At 43.3% G+C, this 12,084-nt stretch overlaps 1 protein-coding gene across 2 annotated transcripts in view; it reads right to left on the bottom strand.

Annotated features, from left to right (window-relative positions):
• Window positions 1–3,072: 3,072 nt before the first annotated feature.
• plcg2 (phospholipase C, gamma 2) overlaps window positions 3,073–12,084 on the bottom strand; it is a 64,526-nt gene continuing 55,514 nt past the window's right edge. For both annotated transcript variants that reach the window (XM_041890056.2, XM_041890057.2), the window contains exons 20-32: window positions 11,902–11,970; window positions 11,642–11,751; window positions 11,442–11,538; window positions 11,226–11,292; window positions 7,660–7,835; window positions 7,194–7,296; window positions 6,743–6,946; window positions 6,306–6,445; window positions 6,078–6,189; window positions 5,764–5,931; window positions 5,599–5,687; window positions 5,306–5,502; window positions 3,073–3,599 (exon numbers count right to left, since the gene is read on the bottom strand). In XM_041890056.2, coding sequence (XP_041745990.1) covers window positions 3,557–3,599; window positions 5,306–5,502; window positions 5,599–5,687; window positions 5,764–5,931; window positions 6,078–6,189; window positions 6,306–6,445; window positions 6,743–6,946; window positions 7,194–7,296; window positions 7,660–7,835; window positions 11,226–11,292; window positions 11,442–11,538; window positions 11,642–11,751; window positions 11,902–11,970 — 1,575 coding nt within the window. In that variant the 3' untranslated portion in view covers window positions 3,073–3,556. The remainder of the gene's footprint in view (window positions 3,600–5,305; window positions 5,503–5,598; window positions 5,688–5,763; window positions 5,932–6,077; window positions 6,190–6,305; window positions 6,446–6,742; window positions 6,947–7,193; window positions 7,297–7,659; window positions 7,836–11,225; window positions 11,293–11,441; window positions 11,539–11,641; window positions 11,752–11,901; window positions 11,971–12,084) is intronic.

Here is a 12,084-nt window from a genome sequence, read left to right on the forward strand (position 1 = left end):
AGGGAAGGAGGTTGTTGGCCAAGATCTCGCGATACATGGCCCCATCCATCCTCCCCTCAATACGGTGCAGTCGTCCTGTCCCCTTTGCAGAAAAGCATCCCCAAAGAATGATGTTTCCACCTCCATGCTTCACGGTTGGGATGGTGTTCTTGGGGTTGTACTCATCCTTCTTCTTCCTCCAAACACGGCGAGTGGAGTTTAGACCAAAAAGCTATATTTTTGTTTCATCAGACCACATGACCTTCTCCCATTCCTCCTCTGGATCATCCAGATGGTCATTGGCAAACTTCAGACGGGCTATTGTCCTGTAGCCCATCCCAGCTTTGTGCAGGTCTAACATTTTATCCCTGATGTCCTTACACAGCTCTCTGGTCTTGGCCATTGTGGAGAGGTTGGAGTCTGTTTGATTGAGTATGTGGACAGGTGTCTTTTATACAGGTAACGAGTTCAAACAGGTGCAGTTAATACAGGTAATGAGTGGAGAACAGGAGGGCTTCTTAAAGAAAAACTAACAGGTCTGTGAGAGCCGTAATTCTTACTGGTTGGTAGGTGATCAAATACTTACAGTGGGGGGGGGGGAGTATTTATTCAGCCACCAATTGTGCAAGTTCTCCCACTTAAAAAGATGAGAGAGGCCTGTAATTTTCATCATAGGTACACGTCAACTATGACAGACAAATTGAAAAAAAAAAATCCAGAAAATCACATTGTAGGAATTTTAATGAATTTATTTGCAAATGATGGTGGAAAATAAGTATTTGGTCACCTACAAACAAGCAAGATTTCTGGCTCTCACAGACCTGTAACTTCTTCTTTAAGAGGCTCCTCTGTCCTCCACTCGTTACCTGTATTAATGGCACCTGTTTGAACTTATTATCAGTATAAAAGACACCTGTCCACAACCTCAAACAGTCACACTCCAAACTCCACTATGGCCAAGACCAAAGAGCTGTCAAAGGACACCAGAAACAAAATTGTAGACCTGCACCAGGCTGGGAAGCTTGGTTTGAAGAAATCAACTGTGGGAGCAATTATTAGGAAATGGAAGACATACAAGACCACTGATAATCTCCCTCGATCTGGGGCTCCATGCAAAATCTCACCCCGTGGGGTCAAAATGATCACAAGAACGGTGAGCAAAAATCCCAGAACCACACGGGGGGACCTAGTGAATGACCTGCAGAGAGCTGGGACCAAAGTAACAAAGCCTACCATCAGTAACACACTACGCCGCCAGGGACTCAAATCCTGCAGTGCCAGACGTGTCCCCCTGCTTAAGCCAGTACATGTCCAGGCCCGTCTGAAGTTTGCTAGAGTGCATTTGGATGATCCAGAAGATGATTGGGAGAATGTCATATGGTCAGATGAAACCAAAATAAAACTTTTTGGTAAAAACTCAACTCGTCGTGTTTGGAGGACAAAGAATGCTGAGTTGCATCCAAAGAACACCATACCTACTGTGAAGCATGGGGGTGGAAACATCATGCTTTGGGGCTGTTTTTCTGCAAAGGGACCAGGACGACTGATCCGTGTAAAGGAAAGAATGAATGGGGCCATGTATCGTGAGATTTTGAGTGAAAACCTCCTTCCATCAGCAAGGGCATTGAAGATGAAACGTGGCTGGGTCTTTCAACATGACAATGATCCCAAACACACCGCCCGAGCAACGAAGGAGTGGCTTCGTAAGAAGCATTTCAAGGTCCTGGAGTGGCCTAGCCAGTCTCCAGATCTCAACCCCATAGAAAAACTTTGGAGGGAGTTGAAAGTCTGTGTTGCCCAGCGACAGCCCCAAAACATCACTGCTCTAGAGGAGATCTGCATGGAGGAATGGGCAAAAATACCAGCAACAGTGTGTGAAAACCTTGTGAAGACTTACAGAAAACATTTGACCTGTGTCATTGCCAACAAAGGGTATATAACAAAGTATTGAGAAACTTTTGTTATTGACCAAATACTTATTTTCCACCATAATTTGCAAATAAATTCATTAAAAATCCTACAATGTGATTTTCTGGATTTTTTTTTCTAATTTTGTCTGTCATAGTTGACGTGTACCTATGATGAAAATTACAGGCCTCTCTCATCTTTTTAAGTGGGAGAACTTGCACAATTGGTGGCTGACTAAATACTTTTTCCCCCACTATGTCATGCAATAAAATGCAAATTAATTACTTAAAAATCATACAATGTGATTTTCTGGATTTTTTAAAATTACAGACCTCTACATGCTTTGTAAGTAGGAAAACCTGCAAAATCGGCAGTGTATCAAATACTTTTTCTCCCCACTGTATGTATGCCAGTGAGTGTACTGGTTACTGTACGGTTTGTACACTGGTGACATACTGTGTGCAATGATATGAACATAGTATGTATGCAGGAACCTGACCTGAGGATTTATTTTGTAGCCCTGATGTTCCTCTAGTTTTTAACATTTCAAATGTATATCTGCCGCTGGCTAAAGAGGGAGATGTAGAGGTTGGAATGTGGAGGGTTTTAGTACTGTAGAGGAAATTATGTGATTGTTATAAAAAGTCATCCATTTGTTATATCGCTATCCTGTGGAGCTCACTGTGCTTTGCTTTGGTTTATGTCTCCTCCTCCCAAACTCTTTCTCTTCTCATTCCTCTCTTTTCAGGTGATATTACAACCTGTTCTAATTTTTCTGAATTTGTAAAGATTTCTATAATTTGAATTGTGACTGAGGCTTGAGTCTTAATGTGGTTGAAAGGGGGGTGCCTGCTGCTGTGGCCTCCCTGCTGGCGCAGTGATGGACATAACAAACTAGATTTCCCATGATTCCTGTAATTTTTTGCAGCTCAAATGCTGCCCTCATTTCCTCGTCTGCGTTATCTGCTTCTACAGCTGAGTTACTACTGCTCTGTGGCTGTTGTAATAAAAATACAAGACCTTCTACAGAAAAATAAGAACTATGATGTGAAATAATTTCAATCAAAATAAACTGTCTGTGAATATGTTTAAAATGTGAGTGCTGCATAGTTATTTATAGGTTCTGTGCAAGTTTCACTGGGTTGTCAAATGCCATTGTTAAATCATCAAATGAAGCAAAGATAGTCAGCAGAAGAGGTAATATTTTATTGACTGAAATTACGCAGAGGAACTATAAAACAAAATCTAATCTAACAAAACAGAAGGATTAACAAAGCAACATAATTCCAATGTTGGGGGAAAAAAGGTGCTCTAAGCAACAGTTCCACCTGCAAATAGCCCTGTATGTCTACAATATATCAGTAGTTAAAGAATACATTTGTTGAGAACAAAAATATAAGAAACAAACAATATACCGGTAACACGACTTCATGTATTTTTCTTTTGTATTCCTCAAAAACCTCAGAGAAATTGAAATGATCAGTACGATGCTGCAAATTGCACCTTTCACTGTTCATCTGAATAACCTATTCATTAAAACCAAAAATTATGCAAATGTTAAGAAAAAAAAACATCTCAGTAAACAGAGGTACATTACACATTTTCTCTCTATTGGCCATGGCTTTGTAAGACTGAAGTTTGGGAGGCATCCGCGCAGGGTCAGATGCCCTCAGGAATAAAATTTACTGTTGTTGATTTTCTTTTCCTTTATCCTAGGACAGAGCAGTGAAGGACCAGACAAGATACAATTTATGTATGCCCTTTATCATCATTACATTTCTGTTGTAACATTTACACTACCGGTCAAAAGTTTTAGAACACCTACTCATTCAAGGGTTTTCTACATTTTTTACTACTTTCTACATTGTAGAATAATAGTGAAGGCATCAAAACTATGAAATAACACATATGGAATCATGTAGTAACCAAAAGTGTTCAACAAATCAAATTATATTTTTTATTTGAGATTCTTCAAATAGCCACCCTTTGCCTTGATGACAGCTTTGCACACTCTTGGCATTCTCTCAACCAGCTTCACCTGGAATGCTTTTACAACAATATTCAAGGAGCTCCCACATATGCTGAGCACTTGTTGGCTGCTTTTCCTTCACTCTGTGGTCCGACTCATCCCAAACCATCTCAATTTGGTTGAGGTCGGGGGATTGTGGAGGCCAGGTCATCTGATGCAGCACTCCATCACTCTCCTTGGTAAAATAGCCCTTATACAGTCTGGAGGTGTGTTGGGTCATTGTCCTGTTGAAAAACAAATGATAGTCCCACTATCCAGATGGCGTATCGCTGCAGAATGCTGTGGTAGCCATGCTGGTTAACTGTGCCTTGAACTCAAAATAAATCAGACAGTGTCACCAGCAAAGCACCCCCACACCATAACACCTCCTCCTCCATGCTTTACGGTGGGAAATACACATGCAGAGATCATCCGTTCACCCACACCGCATCTCACAAAGACACGGCGGTTGGAACCAAAAATCTCCAATTTGGACTCCAGACCAAAGGACAAATCTCCACCGGTCTAATGTCCATTGCTTGTGGTTCTTGGCCCAAGCAAGTCTCTTCTTCTTATTGGTGTCCTTTAGTAGAGGTTTCTTTGCAGCAATTCGACCATTAAGGCCTGATTCACACAGTCTCCTCTGAACAGTTGATGTTGAGATGTGTCTGTTACTTGAACTCTGTGAAGCATTTATTTGGGCTGCAATTTCTGAGGCTGGTAACTCTAATGAACTTATCCTTTAGCAGCAGAGGTAACTCTGGGTCTTCCATTCCTGTGGCGGCCAGTTTCATGAGAGCCAGTTTCATCATAGCGCTTGACGGTTTTTGCGACTGCACTTGAAGAAACTTTCAAAGTTCTTGAAATGTTCCGTATTGACTGACCTTCATGTCTTAAAGTAATGATGGACTGTCGTTTCTCTTTACTTATTTGAGCTGCTCTTGCCATAATATGGACATGGTCTTTTACCAAATAGGGCTATCTTCTGTATACCCCCCCTACCTTGTCACAACACAAGTGATTGGCTCAAACGCATTAAGGAAAGAAATTCCACAAATGAACTTTTAACAAGGCACACCTGTTAATTCAAATGCATTCCAGGTGACTACCTCATGAAGCTGGTTGAGAGAATGCCAAGAATGTGCAAAGCTGTCATCAAGGCAAAGGGTGGCTATTTGAAGAATCTCAAATATAAAATATATTTTGAATTGTTTAACACTTTTTTTTTACTACATGATTCCATATGTGTTCTTTTATAGTTTTGATGTCTTCACTATTATTCTACAATGTAGAAAATAGTAAAAATAAAGAAAAAACCTTGAATGAGTAGGTGTTCTAAAACTTTTGACCGGTAGTGTATTTTGTATTATTATTTTAGTATAAGTTGAATAGAGCACAACTCAGGCTTACTTCTGTTTGCAGGTATCTTGAATCTTCTGTAACTGTGTCTCATTGGTGCTGAACTCTCTCATGAGGTCGTCACGGAGCTGTGGGGGGGCGGAGCGCTGCAGGCTGGTGTGGGTGTCGTACAGGAAGAGCTCGTTGTTTAGCTCAGCCTGCCTCCTCCGCAGTTGGTTAGACGACGAGTACAGCTCCTCCTCTGCTTTCTGATTGACAGACAGGCACAGGCTCACCATCCAGATGCACGAACACCACCACTAACTAACACCAAAGGCTGTCAACATGCAGTGTGTGTGTCTCACCTCCACCTGCTGCACATCGATGTAGACCAGTAAAGACGCCAGCTCTATGCTCTCATTGAAGCCATTTTTCAGAGGAACAGAACGGTACCCTAAGATGAAAGTGTAGAAGTGTGTAAATGAGGGGTTTAAGGGTTCATGTACCACATATTTGTGTATGTGTCCTACCTGAGCGGATGCCCTTCACAGGGAAGGTAGCCTGAGCCAGGAAGTTAGGGTCTGAGAACATGTCCTCCTCATTCACCACAAAGCGCAGGAAGGTGAGCTCTGGCTCATGGACTGGGAACGTCACCGGCTCTGGAGGGGCCTTCCACACCGGGTTCAGCCCATTGTCACCTGAACAAACATAAAAAAAGCCCCATTACCAACATACATAAATAAATACAAAGTCCTCTTTAAAACAACACACACAAGCTGAGTTTCTTTAATTAGCTGGAAGGCATTGTGGGAAGAATGTAATTCTATCCACTCCCACTCCTTACGATAGACGACGGTCTTAAACTTGTTATCCTCTGTGTGTCCACACAGCTCCGTCTCTACAAAAGGGCTGGCGATGCTACGGCCTGGCTTAGGCAAGTGTCTGGCAGCAATCACCTACAGGGGGCAGCACAACAGACTCAGTGCTCAACAGTAACCAGTTTACCATATGAAAGATTAGCAGGGAAATGTCAGTGTAAATAAATACATCTGGACAGTGAACAGAGCCATACCCTGACAGTAAGGGTGAACTTGACTTTCCTCTTCTCCAGATGTGGATCATAGCTGTCTGAACGCATCATCTCTGGCTGTAGCACGTAGCCTGTATGTCCGTTAAGGCTGAAGAGGGCACTGTTGAGTTGAGTGTACTTATCTGGGGACACAAACAAACATGACCATCACTTGGACACCTTGCAAGCGCTTTCCTAATCTCTGTGAACACATTTTTTTTTACTATACATTTTTCTTTTGTCACATACACTGGATAGGCGCTGTGAAATGTGTTGTTTTACAAGGTCAGCCATAGTAGTACAGAGTCTCTGGAGCAAATTAGTGTAGCTCAGTTGGTAGAGCATGGTGCTTACAACGCCAGGGTTGTGGGTTCCTTGCTCTACCAAGGGCACATGGACAGCTTTTCATTCCATCTTTAACACATGCTTGACAAACCCACCTGCAGTCTGGAAATTGAGCGCCACCATGTGGCAGCCCCAGGCCCACAAAGGGTAAGGGTCGTAGTTTGAGGAGTCTACACGTTGGCCCTTGGGGTAGATGCGGCTCAGGGACTTGCGGTTGTACCTCAGGAAGTCTGGAGTTTTGTTCTTGGCTGGGATCTTGTTCTCCACAAAGGAGCGGATCTCTTTGTAGCAGTAGTTCACTGTGGGGGCATGATTGGTAATGGGCAGACTAAGTTTGATCAGAACAATACTGAGAGGAGAGAGTCTACTACATGTGACTGTGGTGGAGGGTGACACATTCTGGTAGTAATAATATGAGTGCGAGTAAAGCGTGGGTTGAATTTCATTTGAAAAAACACATTTGAAATCTCTAATGTGTATTGCAGTGCATGTCATAGGATGCATGCTTCAGGTGGGTGGTAAGGGTGGTAGGGCTGGGGATCGTACCAAAGCAGTCCTTCTCCTTGCTGCGAGGCTGGCAGTACACCACCAGGTCAGACATCTCCATGGCAACCGCTTCACTCTTCTCCACCTCCTCCTGCTGCTTGATCTGGAGGACAGAAAACACACAGCAGCTTCCTGTCAGCATTTTTTTTACTTTAGTTTATTTAGTAAATCTTTTCTTAACTCTATTTTCTTAAAACTGCATTGTTGGTTACAGGCTTGTAAGTAAGCATTTCACGGTAAGGTCTACACCTGTTGTATTCGGCACGTGACAAATACAATTTGATTTGATTTGATTTGTCAGCATGACATCACTGAAGACGCCTGGCTGTGTAGCAGCTTCCTCTCAGCATGACATCACAATATACGCTGGGCTGTGCAGCTTTGGGAGTGCAGATATAATGATATCATACTAGCCTCTTACGTATAGATACAGGTGGGTTATATGGAATTATATCATGATACTAACCTCTAACTTCTTGTTGTGCTGCTTGGTGATCTCTCTCTGGGTGATGTCCCAGGCCACCTGGTACCACTCAAATAGGTCTTCCAGTGACTCTGCCGCAAAGTCAAAATGAATCTTACTGTCGTAATCAGTCATCTGAAGTGTCATGACGTGGGACTTCCCATTCTTTCCCGATCTCACTGAGAAGAGAGCGGGGATAGAGGGAGCATGGGGAAGAGAGAGTTAAATATTTATTATGTGTAATGTAGTGTTTATAAACTCAGCAAAACAAGAAACGTCCTCTCACTGTCAACTGCATTTACAGTGCCTTGCAAAAGTATTCATCCCCCTTCGCGTTTTTCCTATTTTGTTGCATTACAACCTGTAATTAAAATGGATTTTTATTTGGATTTCATGTAATGGACATACACAAAAAAGTCCAAATTGGTGAAGTGAAATTTAAAAAAATAACTTGTTTCAAAAAATTCGAAGAAATCAATAACGGAAAGGTGGTGCGTGCATATGTATTCACCCCCTTTGCTATGAAGCACATAAATAAGATCTGGTGCAACCAATTACCTTCAGAAGTCACATAATTAGTTAGATTGCACACAGGTGGACTTTATTTAAGTGTCACATGATCTGTCACATGATCTCAGTATATATACACCTGTTCTGAAAGGCCACAGAGTCTGCAACACCACTAAGCAACGGGCACCACCAAGCAAGCAGCACCATGAAGACCAAGGAGCTTGCAAAACAGGTCAGGGACAAAGTTGTGGAGAAGTACAGATCAGGGTTGGGTTATAAAAAAATATCCAACACTTTGAACATCCCACGGAGCACCATTAAATATGGCACCACATCAAACCTGCCAAGAGAGGGCCGCCCACCAAAACTCACGGACCAGGCAATTAGGGTATTAATCAGAGAGGCAACAAAGAGACCAAAGATAACCCTGAAGGAGCTGCAAAGCTCCACAGCGGAGATTGGAGTAAGCCGTACACTCCACAGAGCTGGGCTTTACGGAAGAGTGGGCAGAAAAAAGCCATTGCTTAAAGAAAAAAATAAGCAAACACGTTTGGTGTTCGCCAAAAGCCATGTGGGAGACTTCCCAAACATATGGAAGAACGTACTCTGGTCAGATGAGACTTAAATTGAGCTTTTTGGCCATCAAGGAAAACGCTATGTCTGGCGCAAACCCAACACCTCTCATCACCCCGAGAACACCATCGGCAGGGACTGGGAAACTGGTCAGAATTGAAGGAATGATGGATGGCGCTAAATACTTGGAAATTCTTTAGGGAAACCTGTTTCAGTCTTCCAGAGATTTGAGACTGGGACGGAGGTTCACCTTCCAGCAGGACAATGACCCTAAGCATACTGCTAAAGCAACACTCTAGTGGTTTAAGGGGAAACATTTAAATGTCTTGGAATGGCCTAGTCAACGCCCAGAGCTCAATCCAATTCAGAATCTGTGGTATGACTTAAAAATTGCTGTACACCAGCGGAACCCATCCAACTTGAAGGAGCTGGAGCAGTTTTGCCTTGAAGAATGGGCAGAAATCCCAGTGGCTAGATGTGCCAAGCTTATAGAGACATACCCCAAGAGACTTGCAGCTGTAATTGCTGCAAAAGGTGGCTCTACAAAGTATTGACTTTGGGGGGGTGAATAGTTATGCACGCTCAAGTTTTCTGTTTTTTTTGTCTTGTTTCTTGTTTGTTTCACAAGAAAAAATATTTTGCATGTTGTGTAAATCAAATGATACAAATACCCAAAAAATCCATTTTAATTCCAGGTTGTAAGGCAACAAAATAGGAAAAAAGACACTGTATTTTCAGCAAACTTAACAAATATTTGTATGAACATAACAAGATTCAACAACTGAGACATAAACTGAACAAGTTCCACAGACATGTGACTAACAGAAATTGAATAATGTGTCCCTGAACAAAGGGGGGGGGGTCAAAATCAAAAGTAACAGTCAGTATCTGGTGTGGCCACCAGCTGCATTAAGTACTGCAGTGCATCTCCTCCTCATGGACTGCACCAGATTTGCCAGTTCTTGCTGTGAGATGTTACCCCACTCTTCCACCAAGGCACCTGCAAGTTCCCGGACATTTCTGGGGGGAAGGGCCCTAGCCCTCACCCTCCGATCCAACAGATCCCAGACGTGCTCAATGGGATTGAGATCCGGCCTCTTCACTGGCCATGGCAGAACACTGACATTCCTGTCTTGCAGGAAATCACGCACAGAACGAGCAGTATGGCTGGTGGCATTGTCATGCTGGAGGGTCATGTCAGGATGAGCCTGCAGGAAGGGTACCACATGAGGGAGGAGGATGTCTTCCCTGTAACGCACAGCGTTGAGATTACCTGCAATGACAACAAGCTCAGTCCGATGATGCTGTGACACACCGCCCCAGACCATGACGGACCCTCCACCTCCAAATCGATCCCGCTCCAGAGTACAGGCCTTGGTGTAACGCTCATTCCTTCAACGATAAACGCGAATCCGACCATCACCCCTGGTGAGACAAAACCGCGACTCGTCAGTGAAGATAACTTTTTGCCAGTCCTGTCTGGTCCAGCGACGGTGGGTTTGTGCCCATAGGTGACGTTGTTGCCGGTGATGTCTGGTGAGGACCTGCCTTACAACAGGCCTACAAGCCCTCAGTCCAGCCTCTCTCAGCCTATTGCGGACAGTCTGAGCACTGATGGAGGGATTGTGCGTTCCTGGTGTAACTCGGGCAGTTGTTGTTGCCATCCTGTACCCGTCCCGCAGGTGTGATGTTCGGATGTACCGATCCTGTGCAGGTGTTGTTACACGTGGTCTGCCACTGCGAGGACGATCAGCTGTCCATCCTGTCTCCCTGTAGCACTGTCTTAGGCGTCTCACAGTACGGACATTGCAATGTATTGCCCTGGCCACATCTGCAGTCCTCATGCCTCCTTGCAGCATGCCTAAGGCACGTTCACGCAGATGAGTAGGGACCCTGGGCATCTTTCTTTTGGTGTTTTTCAGAGTCAGTAGAAAGGCCTCTTTAGTGTCCTAAGTTTTCATAACTGTGACCTTAACTGCCTACCATCTGTAAGCTGTTAGTGTCTTAACGACCGTTCCACAGGTGCATGTTCATTAATTGTTTATGGTTCATTGAACATGCATGGAAAACAGTGTTTAAACCCTTTACAATGAAGATCTGTGAAGTTATTTGGATTTTTACTAATTATCTTTGAAAGACAGGGTCCTGAAAAAGGGATGTTTCTTTTTTTGCTGAGCTTATAATACAGTGTTGTGTTTGGGTACAGGATTAGACTGTGTCTACATGTTATGTACCGTCAATTGTATATTTAGCCAGTGTACGGTGTCGCGGTCTAAAACGATCCATTTGGAATTGTGTATAGTTGTGTGTACTGTTGATATGAGGTATGTTTTAAGAGCAGTCAGTGTAATGAGCATGTGCTGTGTGGAAGGACTGGGGGTTTTGGTATGTAGTGTGTTTATCATGTGAAGATAGCATGTTTCATTAATAGATGATCTGTGTTTGGACAGCATGTAAAACAGATGTAATAGAATTACTGTACTCACCAACGTTACACTTGGAAATGTCAACAACTCCTTTACACATATCCCCCAGAGGATTGTCCTCCATGACCTGTGAGACAAATGTGTACACTGTAGATCTCTAAATATGCACTCTTACCACACAAGAAATATACAGCATAAATGCATAAAGTCATTGACAGACTGACCCCACACAAGTAATACAGTAACACCATGCAAAATACTGATCACTCCTCCTACCTGATCTTGTGACTCAGCTTTGATATTGTTGGACACTTCCTCAACATAGTTGGCAGGGAAAAATAGCTGCAGCTTTCCCCCATAGTCCCCTTTCCACCTGTAGGGAGCAGCAGAGAGAGGTTAGTATGTTCCTAATCTGACCTGAGATCAGATCGGTGTGTGCGTACGTGCGTGTGTGTGTCTGTGTTCTGGGGCCTCACCATCCATCGCTTTCTTTTGACACGTTGTGGATCAGAGCCCCCTTGCAGAAGCTCAGTTCATCAGATCTCATGGGTCTGTAGTCGTACAGAGCTTTAACTGTACTCGTCGGCTGGTGGAGTTATACATACAGTACATCAACAGGTACATACATTAATACACATACAAATATAGATACACACACTACATTGACATTGCCTGAGAAAATCTATAAACATAATTTCAATGAAGGGAAACAAGTTAACATAATATGTGAACTTACCAGTGACTGCTCGATTTCATTTGGTTCCACATACATGTTAATATCATACAGTGAGGCGCAGTCTGTCTCCTACACAGACAAACCATTGAAAACACTTATCAGAAAACATACTCTATTTAACCTTTCCTCCCCCAGCAGTCAAGTCTCTGCCCCGCTTTTGCCCTCTCATCCCCATTATATCTC

The sequence above is a fragment of the Coregonus clupeaformis genome, chromosome 29 (genome assembly GCF_020615455.1).
Source record: "Coregonus clupeaformis isolate EN_2021a chromosome 29, ASM2061545v1, whole genome shotgun sequence".
In the NCBI taxonomy this organism is placed as follows: Eukaryota; Metazoa; Chordata; class Actinopteri; order Salmoniformes; family Salmonidae; genus Coregonus; species Coregonus clupeaformis.